The sequence below is a fragment of the Rhopalosiphum padi genome, chromosome 4, assembly GCF_020882245.1.
Source record: "Rhopalosiphum padi isolate XX-2018 chromosome 4, ASM2088224v1, whole genome shotgun sequence".
NCBI classification, from domain to species: Eukaryota; Metazoa; Arthropoda; class Insecta; order Hemiptera; family Aphididae; genus Rhopalosiphum; species Rhopalosiphum padi.
The window spans coordinates 33,577,382-33,601,022 of record NC_083600.1 but is presented as its reverse complement, the minus strand read 5'-3'; the positions used below and the strand labels follow the sequence as shown (position 1 = coordinate 33,601,022).

Sequence of the window (23,641 nt, the reverse complement as noted above, 5' to 3'; positions counted from 1 at the left end):
ATCCTTTGGATTTCTGAACCCGGCGAATGTCTTGAATGATTAGATCGATTGTTTCATATTTTAAAGCGACTGTGTTATAGTGCGCCGGGATTAAATCTGAGCGTATGTACATATTTACATTTTACTAAAATAGGTATTCGTTGGGCTCGGTAGCACTTTGAAAAACAATGTGAAGACGACGTTTTCCAAATTAAAAACTGAAACCAACTAGCATGGACGTACGACAAAACCGTTTACGGTATATCGATAACTGCATTTCATTATTAACTGCGCATCGTCATGATCGGCGACGTCGGCGTGTTTACCCGTCGGACAACCAATAACCTCTCAAAGTCCTAGCCGATGGCGATTTCCGTGTAGCGCGCGGAGGCGTGATGTCAGGCGGTCCGCTCGAAACGGCGACCAACAGTCGTGATGACGTGTGTGAAGGGGTTGACGGGTGTTGGCAAGACGATGGACGGGGAAGTGCAAATATATATACATATATAGCGTGATGTAGTGCGTGCGTACGACGCAGCGTGTCGTCGTCGTCGTCGTCGACGAAAATCTTCTTTTATTGTCGGAAACCCTGCGGGGGGTCAGAAACCATCGGGAAAAACGCAAACTTCGAGCCGGCTACATGCACGTATATATAATATATATATATATATATATATTTATACTCGTATATATACATTCGGAGTGTCACGTCCGTCCGTAGTTTCCTCGCGAAAGCCCGAGGCTTTTCAGACCTTGAGCCACTGCAAAACTCGTCGTGAGGATATTATACTTGTGTGAAAGGTTTCGAACCATGTAGTATATACCGTTTCGTACGTATAGGTACACGCGTGTATTATGCATATATAGACGTACATGTATTATACATAAAATATATAATCTGCCACTATTTTGGCGCGTACCGATCGATTCATTTCAAGTTTGTCCGGAATATATTATTACTCCGTGACCGCACCGTCTCGCTGCAGAGATCGCGAGGGACAAACTTTAAGTCCACATATTACTTCATACTGCATATGAGCGATTTATATAGGTAATGCGTATTTATAATTGACCTTCAAAAACCATCTGACGTTAAAAATCGCCTCGACTGAGCCGCGCTCAAGCAAATTGACGTCCTCAAGCGTAAACTTGTTTTCGTCTCCGCCTCCCCACCCTTCGCGCACTGTTCACCGATTGATTGTTAAAATATGTAAAACTTAAACAATATTTTAGCGATAAATACGGCTTATATAATTTAAGTATAATACAATTATAACTTGAATAAAGTATGTTCTTATCATATATCACACAATGCAATCAATTATATAAGTCCAATTAAAAACTTTGTAGATATATGTACAAATTACCACTTATATATTTACCAAAGAAAACTATAGTTATCATATTTAACTGATACTATACTGATACTTCTATAATTTCCTGGATTTTTTAAACAAATAGTATATTCTTATATCAAATTGTAGTTTGTTTTTTAATGGACTGTGTACAAAAAAGTATATATATATATATATATTATATACCTACATAATTTTATACACTGTAAAATTTACCTACCGGTGTATATTATAATTTTTATATCATACGATAGATATATTTTCTAAACGTTATCCATAAAAATCCCAATTAAAATTGTATAATGTTTTGTAAATATTATTTTTATTTTTTAATCATAATAGTTTTTCATGTTATGTCTTTTGCGAATCTTTGAACTAAATATCACCAGTCAATACTCTTTTAAGTCCGTTCATAAGATGAAAAATTAAGAAATTTTAAATTTTAATGATTAGGAATATCTTTTACTCTTTTCGTAACATAAACTACCGTTCGTGACTAAAACATTTGACTAAAGTATATATATATATTTAAATATAACTATTTTTATGACAATAAATTCTATTGATGGAAATTTGGAGCCTATTCGATTTATTTTGACATACATTAAACCATATCGATTTCTCAACAGTCAAATATTGAAAATATAGGTCCATGAGATGCTTTGGCGGGGTGAACTCATATTTTTACATAACTAAATCAGTCCTGAGCCAGCTCTCTTTTTACCAACCAATCACTATTCGACTCGCCGCGGCAGTCCTGTATCTTACCACGACGATCGTGTCTGCCGGATTGTTCTATTCGTCAGTTCCACGTTATAACATAATATTATGTTGCTGTAGAGAATGATTGGAGTGATTGAAGTAAGGTGCTTGGGTTTTTATGTGCATACGTCAATGGAATAGGTAGAACAAGAAACGAAATTGTTTTAAGCTAAAAGCGTTGGAATTTTACGAGCAAACATTTTATTTTTATTATTAGATTGATATATAAACTGTATACCGGGACAGAAAAAATGGTATTCAGTATTCGCCGATGGTGGCGTTACCGTAAAGAAGTATACGATTTAAATACAATCAACTAAATATCATTGAAAAAAATAAAAACCTATGCAACAGTCCAAAACCGGTGGATTGATAATTTTTAAAACAAACAAAAATATATTTAAAATATAATTCAAGTAAAAGTTCTACTGAGAATACCTTCTTATTGTGCAAACATCAGTTTAATAAGAGCAAATGTTATAATTGAACATCAAAACAAAAATCAAGCATAAAGATCTGAGAAAAACACTCACTGTCGAGTGCATAATGAGATCGTTTTGTGATAAGCGCACTTGTAATATCCTCAATATATAAATTAATAGAAAACGGCCCACATCGAACGCATTAGATGATGGTGAATTGTTGATTTTAATATGCCTTTGTTTTACTTAAGTTGGATTGTGTGTGTATATATATGTATATGTATATTTAAACGTTATTAGTATTTTGCTGTAATATTATCTTTTTGTTGCTTTTAACTCCGTGACTTGTAATTTAATACTTAACCTTTTTTTAGTAAATGCCCCTTAAGTGAATCGTTTTAAATTAAAAAAAAAAAACACTGACGTAAAAATAAAAACTATAACATATTATTCTTAAGTTTTGAGAGAAAAAGTTGTTGGTATTACAATGTGTTTTTACTTCTTTTTTTTCAACACTAAAGTAATTTTGCCATACTCTTATCCTTATAAGTGATTAAATATATGTATATATATTATAATAAACATTGTATGGCAAAAAAAATCCAAAAAGATTTAAGTGAACTGTGTATCGAATTAATTATTATCTAATAAAAAAGTATTATTTTATCTTATGAAAAAAACGCCCAAATTTGGTAAATGTTAATAAAAACTAAAAACCTTTGATAATTACCGCTTATTTTGTTATTTTATTTGAAATATACGTACTTATTGTTTTTTTGAACAACTCATTTCTCATTATTGCAAATCAAATACTTAATGTAACTAAAATGTATTGTTTAGTCTTTCTTGGATTATAATTTTATAATAATTATTACCTAATTTAGGTTGCATAATTTTTTAAACTGTTGTACACGAATTCATGATTATTCAAAATTAAAATATTATCAAGTATAAAAATCAGAATAACATTATAATGGCATTATTCTATCATTGTTTCTCAATCTCTCAGGCTTTGTAATATAGAATGCAATTAATAAATAATCGTCTTTAGTAAATGATTATCTCATCAGTTATACATTTATGTACAACACCATCAACTTAGCCATGTCTATTAATGGCGCATCTGAATTTAGTATACCTGGATCAGGAGATTACATCTTGCTATTAATTTCAAAATGATGTGTTGTTAGAGAGTTAAAACTCAAAATTGTAACTTTAAAAAAATATATAGATTGTATATTTATGTGTAATGCGTTATCGGTGTTTATATTCATATTTAATACGATAACAAATAATAATTTGAAGAATAAAAAAAATATTTGCAATATTTGTTGAGTTTTGTCCATAAACTATATTTAATATTATAATATTAATAATACATTTCAAGTATTACTAGTATAACAACTTCTATACATCGAAATCGAAATTACTACTATAACATATATCATTTATAATAAATCGAAAATCATCAATATTTTATATTAATGGTGTATTATAGAAATGAAACTGCATATATAGATAGTGTATGTTATTGTTATTCAAATGATTATATAAAGTCATATTATATAAGTCGTGTTTCATCCTAAATCATTTTAATATCAAAATTCATAACATTTCCAGTTTTATAATAATTTTGTAATTTACTGTTATAATTTTAAATGCATTGTGTCATCTATTCTAGTACTACTTATTTTAAGCTTTGCATCTTCACAGAGTTTAATTTCTATATTGGAAATAATTTTGTATCTATTATGTTCGGAAACGATTAAGTATTAGTCATTTTTAGTTTTCAATTTTAAAAAAGAATTATATATATCATCAATCGATTATTTTTTACAATCTATTTAAATTTGCATAAACAAGTAATTTCAAAATAAATTAATTTCTATCGATTGTAATTATTAGTTTTAGATTCTAAACGGAGTAAGAAATATATTATTATTTTAAAAATTATGTTAATATTTTTCTATCATCATGGTTTAGGAGTAAAGCATGTACTTTAATCTTCGACATTAAGGGTATTTTCTGGTATTCAATTTAGTCTAATTGATACCGTGGGTATAAAACGTGAGGAATTCTTAATAATTAACAAACAGCGGAAAATGGAATATTTATGGAAAAACAGTTTTTACAAAATTAATTCTATTTTCTTGTTGCAATTTTAAAAAAGTAACCATACAAATTTAAAATGTTTAATCAAAATATGAAATTAATTTTTATTTTAAATTTTAGACTTAGCAGGGTTTTTTGTTTCATGTTGATTTAAATTTTTGTTTTCAATCGAAAAACTTGATTATAAATTATAATATTAGGTAAATAATCCTTAGAAATTAATCCTGATTTACACGTCTCCTTTTCTCGAAATTATTATTTTTTTTTTTTTAAAAACAATGGTTATCGTTGAATTCATATTTAACATATCCATCACCAACTCTATGATGAAGTACGCTCGACATTTTTAATATACAACTGAGCAAAGTGCCATAGTTTTCTTAACGTTTTATATAACCTGAAATTTTGAGGCGATTCCTTCTATTCTCCCTTCGATCTTGGGGTTAGGCAAATCACAAACTAAAAGAGAAGCATCTCGTCACGTACATGCATTTGTAATGTGTTTATAAGAACCGAGCGTCCGAGCTGACTGCATTTTTACCATTATATATGTATGTATTTTATGTTTTAGTTACAAACCCTGGTACCTTGAAGAATGTTCATCTACCCTGGCGACCACGTATAGCTCTGGAACTCCAGGACACGATAAAAGCGTGGCCACCGTGGACATGGATGCCAAATTACGACCCGATCACATATGCACCGTAGAACATACTGGTAAATTTGATTTTAAATGAAACGCCGTCGATACTATCACTAAATATTATACTGCGTTTGAAGTTTATATCGAATGTACATTTCACAGATCACATTGAAGTAATATTAACAATATTATTATTAATATGTACTGGGATATGACCAAAATTGTTTAGCGCAACTCGCTGCGATTGCTGTGTTTAGGTTGCTTATATTTAATTTCTTCAAATTAAATTGGGAAAATGACTTGCGTTAATTTGTATTATTATTTTATTATCATACAAGTACACATATTTTTTTTTTTTATTGTTTACTCAGTTTACGTATTTAACTTATCCTTGTATAAAGTTGTACAACACATCTACAGGTTGTCGTCCCTGGAGCATTGACAAACTTTTGTACATAGTTTTAGATTAAACTCCTGTTTATATTCCAACACAGTTGTATGTCATTCAAAAAACCACATTTTAATCATTTGTCTGTTTTGAGTTTGTATCATATTGATAAAATTGTTCGAGAATCAATTGTGTTTGTTATTTTGGGCGCCACTGCCTCGTACATGGGCGTAAAAGATTATGTACGAATTACACAAATTAATTATTCTCATTATTACAAAATAATTCTAAATGGCAAAATATAGCTACTTAGGTTGATTTTCTTTTAAATAGTTTAAACTTTCTATTTTTTTTTTTTTTTTTAAATAATTTTTCTGATTCCTAAATTTGCATTTAGTCGGTTTAATATTATTCGATTCATTTACAATAACGGTATAACACACATTCACATAAATAGAATATCATATAAAACTAATATACCTTCACAAATCAAATTTAAACTTTATATTCAAACTTGTCAATGGTTTATTTTCAGGAACATCGGCTTCTGCTCCACTGGCTGCTGGACTTTGCGCACTGACACTCGAAGCAAACCCTGCATTGACATGGCGTGATATGCAATACATTGTGGTGCTCACGTCTAAATCGGCACCTCTGGAACGAGAAGGAGGTTGGATATCCAACGGAGTGGGTCGTAAAGGTGAGCTAAACTTAAGTAGTATGGTAGTGAATATAGCATACAATAGTATATACGCTGAGATATATATATAGACTATATACCATACACAAACACGCACACTTACGCTATAAATGTATAATATATTTTTGTGTTGATGGGGGGAGGGTTAGATCGTGAAATATCCATACCACATTACCGACTCTAGTAGTCAATAGGAGGAATGGTAGAAAGTTATACTCTGTGCTTGACCACTGGTCGTTGGCGGCCTCCCGTGGCATGTGTACGTGACTGTCCGACAGTGCACAATAAACTCATCGAAGAGAATTCTGTTTTCGAAATAATATTTCTTCGGTTTGGGTAATATAGCCAACGCCCTTTTTGTTGATAGGCTAAAAAATATATATATATTTATTTTTTCAGATTTCCAATATGTCTTCAAAAACCGATTTATTATTAGTATTATTTATTATTATTATTATTTTTTTTTTCTGATTAATTTTGACTGAACAATTTAACGCTCTACATATCTACGGCGTAAACAAACAATTACGCCAACCATCTCGTTTTCCAAACAAAAAAAACAATTCGAAACAATTACATTTTTCTATGACTTTTATACCATTAGTATACATTATTTAGTTAATCCAATGAACTAAAAGGATTTATATGTATTAATTTAAGCATGACGTCATGTATATCGTCGTATGCTCTACTAAAAGCATTTTCTTTTTTCGATAACAATTTTATTGCAGCTTAAGTTTATTTTCAAAACAAAAATGTTTTAAAAACTGTGATTTTATTGTATTTTATTTGTTTTCAAATCGTTGATTGTATTATGTTTAATTTAGTAACATTTAATTTGGCATTCGCCCAATTGCATTTAATGAATTATCATACACACTCACATATTATATATAATATATTATATTTACTTCATTTATATTCTGACACTGAATTTTTGTATTTGATAGCTTTGGTAATTATCTATAAATATAATTATAGATTTTTGGCAACAGCTAAATGTTAACGCATAAAATAATTATGTCGCTTTTGATGAATTACTTGAGTAAAGCCACGAAGCTGCAATTTCAAAAACAAAATATTTAAACTTTTTATTCAATTATGAATATTTCAACACTCGTATATTTAATCAATGTTATTAGCTTGAAAATTGAAATGTAGGTCAAAAATTAAAAAAAATAAGTAAAAATGTTTCAAACATATTTGAAGTAATTATTAAAAGCTTAATCATTTCGCAGTTTAATCACTATCATAATTCCTTTATTGTTATTAACAATTATCAACTCCCGTTTAGTTATTATATATAATTTACTTCGGTACTTTATTTTTTTATGATTTTGTATAATAGGTAAATATTTAGTTATTTTGGTGAATCATCATTAATCACAGGTTCTTTGATTTTTAAGAACTAATAAGCATTAGTAAGAATGTAAATAAATAATTTTTAATTTTTTCAATTACTTAATGTTTTTTGAGGGGTTAAATCTCCTATAATTTTAAAAGTTTATGACATATCCATAATCGCATAAACTCGTATAAATATATCTATAGATTAAACATGCAATTGCATTTGAGACTTTATTATGAACTAATTACTAGTAAAAATAATATAGCAATTCCATTACTTATCTAAATAATAATTTTAACCATTATTACGTGTAATAAATTTAGAATTATTTTAACAATATTATCAATTAAAATTAATACAAAATTTTAATCTATAAACATCATTAACCAGCTGTAAATAATTATATTCATCACTCATCAGTCCTAATAATCGACTTACTTTGATCATTTCCCCTATTTATAGATAACGAATACTGAAATACCTACATGGCTACATAGGTTATTTATTCATACTAAATATGAAATTACTGAACTACTGTAAATTATAGTCAATTTTTTTGACGTGTTAATTCATGCATGTCCAATATGACATATTTCATAGTTCAAACCTCTTTTTTTAAATCCCTACAGTTCGTAAATTAAAGATTCAAAAAAAGTAATATTCTATATCAAAATACATCTATTTTGCTGCGAAATATCTACATGAATAAACATTTCAAATTAATTAAAAACAAACAACTGCACATTGAAGTACAACTAAACTCGTATAGCTGTGTACCTAAACATATAGGTCAACCAATTACCTTTTATACTTTCATTTTATTAATTTAACCCTATCCTTTGCTATTGTGATGTTATTTACAGCGCACATAAAATGTATAATGCGTATTATGTGTGCATCAATATCTCGTCAACAATTATTCTTTGACAAAAATAATTTCTAGATATTATACTGCATTTAAAAAATATTAAAAAGTCTACATTGATTTTACGTCATATAAGTAATAAGGATATAGATCCTAGAACAGAATTAAAAAAGTCAATAATCGATCAAAATAGATTAATATATTCTTAACTGTTTATACTATATTATTATAATAAAGATGAAATGCCTAAGTTCTCATATTTAAATTATATATTTTATTGCTATTTCATGAATACTTATGTATAATCATAGAAATTTAATATTTTCCTAACATTAAAATCAATTAATATTTTATTTGCTTGGTTATTAGATAAATTTTAATTAATATAATATGTTATGTATTATAAATATTTAAATAGTATATACCAACGCTTATACATTTTTAGTATCTATATAGTTCCCCCTACGATTTGTTTCCACTTTAACATAATCTGTATTTTCTATCCGCATGTGTGTTCTGATGAATTATTTATACCGTCTTATAAGAATAATTGTATTTAGTATATGAGTAATTCTGAATTCACAGATTAAAGTTTTTATATGCTAATCGATTAATTTCTCGGAAAAACTAAAACGCGGTCAATAGTGTGTCTTATATCGAGAAAGTATAAATAAAATCTTATGACCCAGTTTTCTTCAATGAAACTATATTATAGTCATAGAGAATAATATCCATGGATATAGATAAAAATCTCTATTATTTTTTTTTTAAATTGTCTCTCTGGTAGGGGTAGTAGGTAAATGTTATTCGTTTACTCTATTGTCAAGTAGCATATATGTATATATAATGTGTGTGTGTGTGTGTGTGTGTGTGTGTGTGTGTGTGTGTGTGTGTGTGTGTGTGTGTGTGTGTGTGCGTGCGTGCGTGTGTGTCTGTCTATTGCACTATTCGTCAGCGACATTTAATTTTTGTATGTGGGTTACAGTTTTTGAGTCAATATAATTTACAGTTTTATGAACAAATGCGTATTTGTTTAAGACAGCACGTCTACTTTTCCAATTTCCTATATTTATTTCAACCTCATAATTGATTTTGAGATGGATCATTAATTTGCTCGTTTCCGCGAAGTGTTTGTTGTAGTGTTTGTACAGATTGTTCGAACTCGAATGATGTCGTTCACACGTAGTAACACTGCGACAGTGCGACCGTATACAATAAGGCATTGGACACATTACATTCCAACAGATATAATAATAATAATAATAGTACCAATATTACTGAAAATCATTTTTTTTTTACCCGATGGAAAACAATATAAAAATATTGAAATCGATTGCTGCTCGTATACGTTTCAATTATTAAAAAAAAAAAAAAAAATTAAAAAAAAACCGCATATTTTATATTCAAACAGTTCGTGTCCATCGCCATGATTTTATGGACGTTCAAAAACCCACAAACGTAAAATAAAAAATAAATTCTATTTAGCTGCTGTGACGTTTCACGGGATCCGCAAACCGCGAACCGAATCGAATGCAATTAACCCTAAGCCTGTTCGTAACATGTTGGACATGTGCGTCGCATACATTATACATTAATGAGACATATATACTTATAGGTATGTAGGTACCTGCTCGCGTAAAATAAATGTATGACGTAAATATACTCGTGTATATTATTATGTATTGTCCGTAATATAGTAGACATATATTATTTGTATTATATCGTTTTTGTTTTTGCTTATTTTTATAGTGAGTCACAAATTCGGGTACGGTCTGATGGACGCGGGCGGTATGGTGTCATTGGCCGAACAGTGGACGACGGTGCCACCACAACACATATGCAAGTCCCAAGAGATCGCTGAAGAAAGGTGGGTATACCCGATATTGTTTTTTTATATTTTTTTACCTTGCCGTTTTGTTGTTATTCGGTTCGACGCAATATCGTAGTACTTAACCTATATAATATTATTAATATTATACATGCATTATACAACTACGTAGATACTATACGCACCACCGCGAAGATAAGAAACATAAACGATAGCGATGGGCGTGTGTGTTTATAATAATATTTATATAAATTATGTATATATATATACAATGTATATTATACATGTATGCATATAATATATATATTTATATATATATAGGGTGTATATTAGCTACACACTCCTGTGTGTGTGAAACGTGCGCTCGCAGCAGTCGCTAAAAAACAAAATATAAATAAAATCGAGGAGAGAGACCGACTTGTTCTCGGAGCGTACGATAAAAGAAAAAAAGTGTTTATTTCCCCGAGGAACCCCGATGATGTATAATTTAACGTCAGCATCTCGTCCGTGACCGAACGGTACACATATTAAGTATAATATTTATTATATATAATACGAACTTTGTGGAGGTGCTTACGTGCAATATATAATTATTATATGTTATATTATCCATATGAATTATAATCGACCGCCCGTGCGTAAACCTGCTGTAAGAGGATATAGGTACCTAAATTGTTTTATTTTCTATACGAAACTTTAAGACGATTTATAATATCATGGTCGTTGACGTGCGTATGTTTAGTAACATAATGAACTTGGGGACGCCGCAATATCAACAGTCGATACGAAAAGGCGCATTTGAGCTTGATATCGGCTCGGTGTAGAATTCTATTTTAAAACATTAAAAATGGCGTTTCATAAATGGGACATTTTCATAGGGTTACTGAAATGACGAAATCGTTCACGGGAACATAAAAAATTAAAACGTATATTTTGATGTTATTCTTTTCTAAAATAATAAATACATAATTTAATTACTTAAATACAAATTTTAAGTTAAAATAATTATGTTTGAAAAAACATATTTTATTGTAATAGAGTAACGGCATTCATGCCGAAATAAATAAATAAATATACAAGTACAACTCAAATAAATGTGAATCATACCAATACAATTATATAATTTAACTATTATTATTCTTCAACCGGATGTTTAAGTTGATAGGTAAGAAATTCTTTTCAAAGAATGTATTGGGCCTTGGGTATGATGTATTTAATTTTTATGATAGAATGAAGCTACAACACTATGACTACTTGTACTCACTGAATAACTATTATTATTCTGTGGTATTGTGGTATAACTGCTGTGATAAGCGTCATTTAAATATTAATATTTACCAGTTATCAATTGATTTCAAATTTTTGTCACGTTTTAACTTAATATTTTATCATCACATCTAAAGGCTATACACACATCACGATACATATACAATTCTTCTTTAATGGAATACAAATGTACAATACCATCGTTGCATATTTTGACAAAAGTTTAATCAAATTCAATAGGAATCTAGAGAACCTATTTAAATTATAGTATCACAAATAATACAGTAAAATTCTAATAAAAATTATCTATATGTGTGTGTGTTTTAATTAAGCAGTCAGCCTATATTTCTAAGGATATTTTATTATATATTTTCATTTCTATTATTAATTTATTTTCCGATTAGTTATATGGTAAATTAAATTAAGAATTTAAATATTTTGAAAATTGTATTTTGTATAATAAATATTAATATACACAATAACTTATATACTACAAAAAGTTCCTATGAATAATATTTGTTGGATCACTATAGAAGTATAAAATAACTAGAAGCGTTATTTTTTATTTAAATATCCAATATCCTAAAAATTTACTTTTGAATCCGCCAAAGTACCAACTGGATACAATATTCTACTAAAAACCACCCTAGAAGTTAAAGATCAACGCATTTTTTCTAAAAAAAAAAATATTTAAAAAACATATCATTAAAAAAACAATTAAATATCTAATTGAAATAAGTACGTCATGAATTAACACAATGGTTAATAAATAATACTTAGTTATTTCTCATGAAATTGTTGATATTCTAAGCATTCAATCTTTCCCTGGCATATCATGAATTCCCGTCAAGTTATATATATTCGAAATTTGTCCAGCCATATATATACAAGTGTAAAACAATTTAATATCATTTTTAATTTAGTATATTTTTTTTATCTTTCTGATAGTTATAATTCAGTTATTTTAAAATTATAGTGTTCAAAGATTTTCTAAACCTCAAGATCGGTGTTTCAAGAATTTAAATTCTTCAGTAAAATATGTAATTTTCTTTCATAAGTCTATCGTTAAATCTTTGATTTATTGAAATTAATTTGGTAATTAATATAATATGCGTGTATTACATCTATCGTCTATATAAAAAAATTCGTAAAAGAATTGTTTGAAAAATATTTTGTCATACCAACGGTATAACAGCTATATGTACGCATATCATATGGTGTTACACCCAATATTTATGTTCAGTTCGTTTTTCAATTTTAATGTTTGAGTTGTATTTGCTTACGGGCTTTTGTTATTCTACCTGCTTTTTTATACCCTGTCAAACCAAATATTTTAATCGTAATTTATTATTAATTAATAAACTCTGGCGGCTTCCAAACGTATATTTGAACAGGACTGTGCGCAACACAAAAGGTCTAAGAACCACTGGCCTACAATTTAATAATATTTATTCACATTTATACACTTTCAGTCATCTGCAGTCATCACCCAGAATCAAATTCAATGAAGCTCTTTAACAGAGTTACTATTTAAAGTCGAATAATCCCTTTAAAAAAAATGAAAAATGAATCCTATATAGAATCCCTTTAGTTTCGTTCTACCGACATGAGGTTTATAGATGTTGTACCGGGTATAGGGTTATTTAGGTTATTTTATGCATTTCAAATTAAATAAAATCGATTCGATTCGTTCAAACATAATTTTTTTATAGCTTGTGGTGTTCTCTAAATAGGTATACGTACAATAATTGTGACTGTGAAAATATTGTTAAGCACTAAAACTGTATTCAACAAGATATGTTTTATATACATATTATTAAAATGTAACATCGGGAAGTAGACAACATTGTAGTAAATCTATAAAAAAGCGATGTTTGTGTGTGTATGCGTAGGCAATTCACAGTCGTATAGATAAATAAGCTGTATAAACCCAAGAATGTGCATCGCAATTCCAATTTTTAAATTTTTAAGAGGGGCTCACAGGGGGGTTTGTGGTATTTCGTTTGTATAGGGTTGCCATTTTGTTACAGAAAATAAAATAGTTATTACTATTATACGTGATTGAGTATAATTTTAGACCCGCATTTTATATTTGATCAAAAAACTACCCAAACGACTGTGTTAAAAATCTGCAGTACTGAGTTTAAGAAGGAGTAAATTCACGAGGACCAGCCAGTCGCATTATATAATACATGATAACTGAATATTTGAGATTTGAATGTACCTTTTATCAATTTGTAATGCACTAAATTATAATTATATACTATATCCGGTGACCGTAGTATCGTATTGGCTATAAACCTTATGCGTACACACCATACATGTATTATATATTTTAATTAATGTTTGCAGGCAAATCGACCCGACTCCGGGCAGCACGATGACCGTTACCATGGAGGTTGGCGGGTGCGTGGGCAGCCTGAACGAGGTGCGATTCGCCGAGCACGTGCAGTGCAAGATATCGTTGCGGTTCTTCCCGCGCGGCAACCTGCGCATCGACCTCACCTCGCCACTGGGCACCACGTCCACGCTACTGTTCGAACGGCCGCGGGACGTGGTCAGCTCCAACTTCGACGATTGGCCGTTCCTGTCCGTGCACTTCTGGGGCGAAAGGGTGGACGGCACGTGGACGATGACCGTGCACAACGGCGGCAACCGTCACGTCAACCAGCCCGGCATACTCAAGAAGTGGCAGCTGATATTCTACGGGACGGCCACCAACCCGATACGACTGCGGACGCCGCACTCGCAACCATCGCCGCCGTTCGCCATATCACAGCAACTGCTGCTCCAGCCGCAGCCGCCCAAGGCCTCCACCGCCGGTTTCCCGTACTCTCAGCTCGGCGGCGGCAACGGACAAGTGTCCGGCTCCCCGTCCATAGACCACTCGTACATCGCCGAAATATTGTCGCACGCCGGTTTCCGCAACCTGCCCGACGTGTTCGCCGCCGGCAGTGACATCGAGGTGAGATATCTCCGATTTTTGCTCACGATTCCAAACACGCTCTAAAAATTGCTCGTTGAGAATCGTACGATTAGGAGGAGCTTGTGATTTACACCATAATGAGGGTGTGTAATTTGTGCCATCGTAGGTAGTCGAAAATAGTGTAAGAATGTAATTTGCACTGATTTGACGAAAATAATTTTTCGGAATTTCTAACTGCCACCGTGGATTTGCCTAATGGATTTTAACATTTTAATCAGAGCGATTACAATCAAAATGAGAATCAAAAAATTTGTGTGCAAAAATAAATATTTCATCAAACCATCAGTGGATATAACGTCTATTAATCGCTTGATTAATATACGGAAACGTTTTGTTTTTTTATTAATTTTCGAAAATATTGATGAGCACATTGGAATACTGGAATCGAGTGTATCGCAAACAAAATTATACAGCAACATCGAGCACATTTCCGCATTATGGTCACGTTACAAAAAATATTCATGTATATTTGTCGTCGGCTAATGAACGAACTTAATTTTGTATACCTACTATATCATTAGGTTTATGTCGATAATACTTACAGAATTTTTACATTACAGTATATTATACTGAAAACTCGTCATACAGCGCATTTTACATGTTTACACCTACAAAGTGTTCCTCGGATTTTCCAAATACCTACCCATATTATAAATCATGTAAATACCTACAATAAATTCTAAATTCCAAATAATGGCTATTTAGCGTATGAAACTGTCTATTTCTTCGTGGAACCTGCAAATAATATAGATGACTTTATACATCCTACTCTAGCGCTCGATCCCCGGGAAATGATAGATAGCTATATAAACAATAATGTGATAAAAACAAATTTCACCACTACACACGTAATACTCACTCATGCGTGGCCTTTTTATAAAATATTTGTTTTAACAGTTTATCAAATTTAAGGTAAAATATACAAAATGTGCACCACCGGTTAACGGAGCTTTAAAATAACAGTCTTATAATCCAAAAAAACTTATAAGTAATATCGGAAGTTTCAATTTGTTATTTTTCTCTTGTGCAATTTATTAAAAAAGATACTTTTTAATATAAAACACCCGTGACATAAATATACAGACCTATATTGACTTTACAAACGGACTGTGCGGTTCTTGTGACGAATTTATTCATCAACCTAATCGATAATTTATAAGACCATAAAGGGGGTTCTGCTGGAAGAAGAAATTATTTTTTTCCATACCTACTCGATTTAATTTACTCAAATACAGTGTATTCTGTTCTACATGTTTAAATGTTAAGACAGTGAAGTAATACGTATTATATACATATCACTCTATTCGAATATTTTTGTTTGGAGGATACATACGCTCGGTTCTGAAATTAATTAACTAGGTTGTTATAATTTAAAGTATTATAAACAAACATTATATTATCGCCTACAGCCTACGTAATACATTATACTAAAATAATTAATAATATAACACCCTCGATACGTTTTCGTGACATACGAGTGCTGATAAATAATAATAATGATATTGCATGACGCGTATGACGTACATATCGTAAAAAAATAATACATACGATAAATGTTCAACTCTATTTCCTCATTTCGACATTCTTTTTGAAAAAAACACTTTAAAAGTGTCGAAGTCAAGCGATAAAATCGAGGTTAAACCTGACGAATATTCGTCTATATACTTATCCTGATCGTTCGTTATTCCAGTATATCCTCCTCCCCTTTCCCCACACATACACACAATACACTTAACCTCTTTTATTATGTAAAACGTAGAAATAATTCCAAACGTCTCAAATTATCTCATTCATTCCCAACAGTTACTCTGCCATCGTCCGCACCCACGTTCCCATTTTGAAAACACTGACGTAACGCACTTCTCCTTAAGCTCGGGATCAATAACTTTTGTATTAACGACCCCCCGACGGCGACGAGAAGCCGATCCGAAGAATCCTCGCGTGGATTAAATGACATTTGATTCCTCAAAGACCTTCTTTTTTTTATTTTCATTTTATTGCAATTGCAATTGATCTCTGTGTGCGCAAAAACAACAAAAACATACGCCAACTTCCGTTACCTAATGAAAAACCCATTGTTTTTCTTTTTTTCTTGATACATTTTCGGTGAAATTTCTCTGAAATTGCAGTATTGTATACACATCTGCAGCCGTGTAATATACATACATAACGACTAATGTTGCGCATTGTTTTGTGTGTTTGTTTTATATGTTATAAATGTGCAGACGTCAGTCACGTCGCTCACCAGCACGCGTTCGAACTCGCAGACCACCCCCGCCGAAAGGCCGATCGACGGACAGACGATTTTGCACGATTGCGACCCCGAGTGCGACGCTTTTGGATGTTACGGCAAAGGTCCCACGCAGTGCGTCGGCTGCCGAAACTTTAAGCTCGACAAGTAAGACTATAAACATATATCTACGTTATCATATTATATATTGCCGTGGATAGTTGTATTATTGTAATGCATATATAATAATATTATTATATTGTTTAAATGTCATGTAAACCAACTGGCGGATGGGCGTTTTCTGCTTAACAACAAACGTGAAATATTGTATTTTCATATTTTATGAGAATATATTATTATCGTATCACGAGTGTATACGCGCCGACACGACAATGTGACGTAACGTTTATGACAACAATATAATATTATTACACGACGTTCGGTATTTGTATATGTGCTAATTCGGTATAGCTGTAACGGTTATTTAACGACATGGAATTATAATACAAGGTGCATGCATCAGCGGGTGCCCGCAATGATTATTATCGATTACTATCCAAGGAACCGTCAAAAATCAATAATAATCGTTGATCTCGCCACGTGCGATCATATTTTATATCTGCCGTATATGCGAAGAAATATTGAAATAATTTCAACGGTGTGTACCTATACACGTGAATAAATGTCATGAATTCGGTCGTGCTAACCGATTTGTCGTGTAACACCGATGCCGTAATGTTGTAATCGAGTTATATACCTGTGCGTGTTATATATTATGTATATAGACGCCTGCGTTCTTGTATAATACACGGAGAGAAATTTAGTTCCTCAACACTTAGAAATAATTATTTATGATCATTCTGCTAGTCATTTGGTTTCGACGACCGAATAAACAATATGTTGAATAAAAGCGAATTCAAATCGCGATAGAAACGTACCGTATAAATTATTCTCATAATGAATCCATTGAAATCGCGCTATAGTATCACGCGATTGACCTTTACATATTATACGCGACGCAACTTATTTTATTTATTTAATACTCTCAATCATTCATCGCGAGTATAAAACATATTATTAAACCGATCATGAATCACAATATTAACCACATCGTCTTTGTAAGTTATGTGCCTACCTACCTACCTATAGTTTTTATTAAAACGTGAACTTTACTCTTTAATACACACACATATATATACGTATAAATTATATCTCTATATAGTGTAGCTATATGTTTTCAGTTCAATATTAAAGAAGAAATGTCCATAATATTCAGTCATCTTTTAAGGTTTATATTTTATGCATTCTCTTACAAACAAACAAAGTAAACACATTTTTATACCGTATATATAAATATATATATATATATATATAAATACGACCACGCAAAAAACCCTACTGGAATGGAGGTAAACTCGTAAACACAATAAAACAGACGCGCTGGTTTTACGCTTGCTTGTACGTATTATTATAGTGTTACACTGTTACGGCAATGTATTTTTGCCATGCAACCCCCGTGAAATAATAATAAACAAAATTCGATCATTGGCATTAAACAAAGTTAGGTATGCGCACCTAACGGCTATAATAAAATATATATATATACAATGGTACAACGCACGCATACGCGATTTTAACTATATTTCGAACGGAAAATAGAAGCACATATACTATTTCTATAAGTTGGCCGTAGTGTAGTAAATATTTTAAACATTCGCATTTCAAAAAAAACAAACACCACTATAGAATTAGAGAACTTTGAAAATGTTATGTTGTGGGCACCTATATATATATATATATTATATAAATATAAATATATAATGTGTAAATAAATGGATAAAATGAAAAGTTGTGAGAGTATTTTAAAATAAAAAATATGTTATCCGAACAATTTTATAACTAAAATATAAATAAACTTTTAGGGAGCTGTCAATCCCAAATTTATAAAAAAAAAAAAAACAAAAAACTTGCGAAGTAAAAAAAAAAAAATCGAAAAAGGGGAAAAAATAATAATAAATAAATAACTAAGTAGAAAGTTTTAAATTTCATGCATTACCTTCACATTAAATGTTCTACATGGTCACCTCCGAAAGCTATGCAAAGTTGTATTAATGAACATAACCGTGTTTGGAACACTATTATTACTGTGTTTCGTGCGTGCGGCGCGGCGTATATTTGTGTTTTGCGACTTTCGTAATGCGATTTCTCAGTTGTTCAACCGTTGTTATCTCTACAGCAGAACTTTTCATTCGCAACTCGTCGTCTCCTAATTTATCCTGTTGGCTGCGCGTCTGCAATAGGTACTGTACACATTGTTGGAATTTAAACATTATATAACCGAAATACGTGTCGACGAAAAGGTTTATTCGTCTCCGAACAAATTTTGTGTTTCGATAACATATTATTGAAATCTCAATATTATGTTTATACGCGTGCCATATTCCGTTTAAAACCGATTCTTTGTTTTATATATAGGTACTAATACTTACCTTGCAGCGTTTGTTATATATTTATTATTTTTCTAAAAAATATTTTATTTCCTACGCTGTGCATTTTTTCTCCGTTGTTATTAGACATTTTATATATTTTGCGCGTGAAATTCAATACGTTTGTGGGCGTTTACATAGGGTTGGGTATAATACTCAGTCTTGAAATGTTGAACTTTAAGGCAACGTCACAACCATTATAAACGAAATATAAATTTTGCATCGCATTCTACTATTAATATATTTATCGAACTGACGGTGTCCCTCTCGTCTGAAAATTTCTTTTGACGTCAAATTTACTTTTAATGAGCTTTGCTGTATGTACAATGTACATAATATATATACTATCTATTAAAATAATAACAATTGGAATGATACCCATACATAGAGTTCAGTATATTTATTTGCCAATTATTTTTATTAAACTTCTAGAGAAGGAAAAAATGATCGTGATATTATTATACATTATATATTAATATCAAACTAATGGTATCCTGAGGTCAAAAACGGTTTTTTTTTTTTATCAACCATGTTTGAAAAATGTTGATATCGTAACTTGGTGGAATTGACCACATTTAAATTTCAAATTTGACAAACCACACGTAAATACGTTAATAGGACAAACTTTGGATAAAATCCAAATATATTTTTTTAATAGTATATATTTTATATACTACTATATGTGTCGTTGTTTATGCATATACCTACATTGCATTGATACTACTCCGTGCCGACCCCGCGGTCCGTACATATTTAATAATGTAATTTTTATTCATATTTTATTTTAATATTATTCATTGAATTTCCGAATATAATGAAAGTCAATAAAAATAATGCAAAACAAACTAATATAAATAAATAGTTATCATACAACCCTTAAACTAATAATAAAATTGGTTTTAATGTAGTCTGTGAAATTATTATTACAAGTGTAATATAATAAAGTGTACTTGCTTCTTCTATAACGTGATTGAACTTAAAAAACTCGAAGAATTTTAAATTTTAATGTTTAAATATTCAGATTTCTTAACAGATAAAAAAATTGATTTCCCTATAAGGAAATTTTACTGGTTAATTTGCATTAATATAATCACTTCTTGTTTCAAACACTCTCAATTAATTGATTATTTAATATTTTAGTATTACGTTTTGCATAGTTGATAGTAGTTTTGAATTTAATCAGTTGTACTTGAGATAATAAAAACTCAATTCGAAACTTCGTTTTCCTTTATTCGTTTTTTATTTATTATAATATATTAATAAATTATAATTGTATAAAAAATTAAATAAAATGCCGTTTATCAATATACTAGCCCTTAAAATTTAAACCTTAACTCTAAAATGCAGTTCAAATTATTCTTAAAAAATTTAGAATATTATTTATTCTTATCCTTTCAATTTAAACTCCAAAACTACGTGATAGTGCAACTATTAAAATATAAATTAATACATTTACGTGTAATGAGTTATTTTAGAACATAGAAATTCTGAATTAATTAAAATCTGTTGACATTAAGGTGATTTTCAAATAGGTGCTTTATAACTTATTAATTTATAATTTATTTCCAAGATTACAACTTACTCAAAATACATTTTAGAATTGTTCTTATTGTAACTATTTTCCTTTTGTTTTATTACGTTTTTCTAAAAATAAAAACCAAGATATATTCTTGAATTTACAAAACAAATTGAATATTGATTATTTGCCACATGACGTATGTCCTTCTCCGTAACGAACAGTCGTGTCTGCTTTTAGATTCTGGATGGAGCGTGGGAGCTATTTACAATGAATGATATTTTTTTCTCGTTCTCCCATACAAAAAAAAAACATTATTTGGAAGAATAAAAATTATCCAAAAGTTTCTTTAGGTTGGATATTGAACATAATATATTAAACTCGTGAGCTAAGAGACGAGAGTAATGATTAGATTTTCCTGGTAATTTAAAAAATAACGCATTTCAATAAACGGCGAAATTTATTGCTCACCTGACACCTGTTTTTAAGAAAATCTCAACCATTTTTTTGGTTCCTTACCACTAAGAATCGTTTTACAGATGTGATCATTTATCATTTCTTTCGAGTATAATATAAATACACCCGTCCCAGATGCCCATCCGAACGTGTATCCCTGCTATAATATACCTCACTTAATCAAGAACGGAAACGGCATTTTTCTCGGCGGAAAGATTATATATCTATTTAAAAAATATATATTTATTTTAATTTTAATTCACATGAGTATATCCAGATTCCATAGTTATCAATATGTTTACGAATACGTCATCGTTTCGTTCGTTTTCAGCACTTGCGTCAGTCGTTGTCCACCCCGCAGTTTCCCGAATAAAGGTGGTGTGTGCTGGCCCTGCCACGAGTCGTGCGAAACCTGTGCCGGAGCCGGACAAGATAGCTGTTTGACATGCGCCCCCGCTCACCTGAGGGTTACAGATTTAGCCGTTTGCTTGCAACAATGCCCGGATGGATATTTTGAAAGTGATTATTTTCTACATGTCCCGACACCATTTGTCTGGCCAACAATACAATATATTAATATGTGTATTCAAACTATGCGGCCGATTTGCTAACCCGTCTCGTCTTTTGTGCACTTGTATAGATACGGAAGAAGGCACTTGCGTCGCTTGCGGTCCAAACTGTGGGAGCTGCGAAGGTCGTCCGGACCATTGTACTAGTTGTGAACATCACCTGGTACTCCACGATAATCAGTGTTACGCAAACTGTCCTGTCAACACATACGAGACCAACGATTACCGGTAAGAAGACATTATATAGGTATATTTATATACATACCCACGGAAATGCGTCTCGTTTTTAATTTTGTTCAACCCGGGTATATTTTATACAAATTATGTAAATTTCAACCCAGGTACATGTTATTTATAATAATATGTAAATTGTGGTCTAAATATTTTTTATTCATACGTAAATTACGTATAGGGATATTTTTACAAATCAATATTTTCCTTTCCATTTTCAGACTAATAGGACTGGTAATATAATTTTATTATAACATTCTTATGGTTAAAAATGTTGCAGGGTTTGTAGTTTATTTTTTAAAAATGTAACACTGACTGCTATAATAATATTAGATTAGTGAATAACATATTATCTATATCGTCGTAGATTGTTACTTATCTTTAAAACGTTTTTCCGACTGAAAATAAACAGAATATCCCGAGCGCAATTTACTTGTTTCAAAAATACCCTGGCCGCAATTCATGTAGTATATAACTACGATCTTTTTCGGGAACGCAATTTACCGACCTGATACCTACTCCTCAACTCAGTTTTTTAAAGTATTTCTGTAAAAGTTTATAAGTACTTTCATTGCAAAATATTTAAATACCATTATCATTGGTATTTTCGAAATGACAAAGATTATTCTATATAATGTTATGAGTAATATTTATATATACCTGTAAGGATGAGAATGAACATATTTCGAACAAATAATGATACCAAAGTATAACAATGACTTATTTAAACAAATATTATACTTTTATTTAATAATTTATATAATATAACAATAAATTTCATTTTTTTTAAAATTATTTTAGCAATTCTGAAATACGATTAACAAACCATCAATGTATTATGCCTTTAAATACTTTAAAATAAACTTAATTTAAAGTATTTCTTACAATACTGCTTCTCGTTTTTATTTTATTTTTTCAGATCGGTAATCGAACTGTTAAATTTTTATACAATAACAATTATGCATTTCCCTGCAATTATCCTATATTTCCTATTATAAATTAGTTTTTGACACTACTATTATTTTAACAATGAGTGAGCAATTAAATTTAATTTTCATCTGTTCATATGCCATCATATTATGCATGTAAGCATTTACAAAAATGCTTTCGTGATTAATAATTGTGTCTTAAAAATCATTCCAGATGTGGGTCGTGCGATGCCAAATGCGAGTCGTGTACCGGTCCGAATGCCGACCAATGCATAACGTGCAAGTCGGGTTATTTCGAACTCAAAGGCACGTGTCATTCAAAATGCCCAGACTTTTATTACCCGCACCAGAAACGTCACGAATGTTTGGAGTGTCCCGTAGGCTGCGTCTCTTGCAATTTAACCGAATGTCACTCCTGCGACCAGGGTTTCACGTTGAACAAGAAGGGCCGATGCTTAAAAACCGGCAGTCAACAATGTCAATCAGGTGAGAAAATGGTGAAACGTGTTTAGTTCGCCATAAAAAAAAATATGTTGATTTCGGGCTCCTTGCCGCATAGAAACGGTCGTC

At 30.8% G+C, this 23,641-nt stretch overlaps 1 protein-coding gene across 2 annotated transcripts in view; it reads left to right on the top strand.

Annotated features, from left to right (window-relative positions):
* LOC132931025 (furin-like protease 2) overlaps nucleotides 1-23,641 on the top strand; it is a 129,035-nt gene that overhangs the window by 100,666 nt on the left and 4,728 nt on the right. For both annotated transcript variants that reach the window (XM_060997210.1, XM_060997209.1), the window contains exons 9-16: nucleotides 5,202-5,347; nucleotides 6,197-6,361; nucleotides 10,324-10,441; nucleotides 14,021-14,633; nucleotides 16,880-17,052; nucleotides 21,674-21,861; nucleotides 21,983-22,139; nucleotides 23,286-23,557. In XM_060997210.1, coding sequence (XP_060853193.1) covers nucleotides 5,202-5,347; nucleotides 6,197-6,361; nucleotides 10,324-10,441; nucleotides 14,021-14,633; nucleotides 16,880-17,052; nucleotides 21,674-21,861; nucleotides 21,983-22,139; nucleotides 23,286-23,557 — 1,832 coding nt within the window. The remainder of the gene's footprint in view (nucleotides 1-5,201; nucleotides 5,348-6,196; nucleotides 6,362-10,323; nucleotides 10,442-14,020; nucleotides 14,634-16,879; nucleotides 17,053-21,673; nucleotides 21,862-21,982; nucleotides 22,140-23,285; nucleotides 23,558-23,641) is intronic.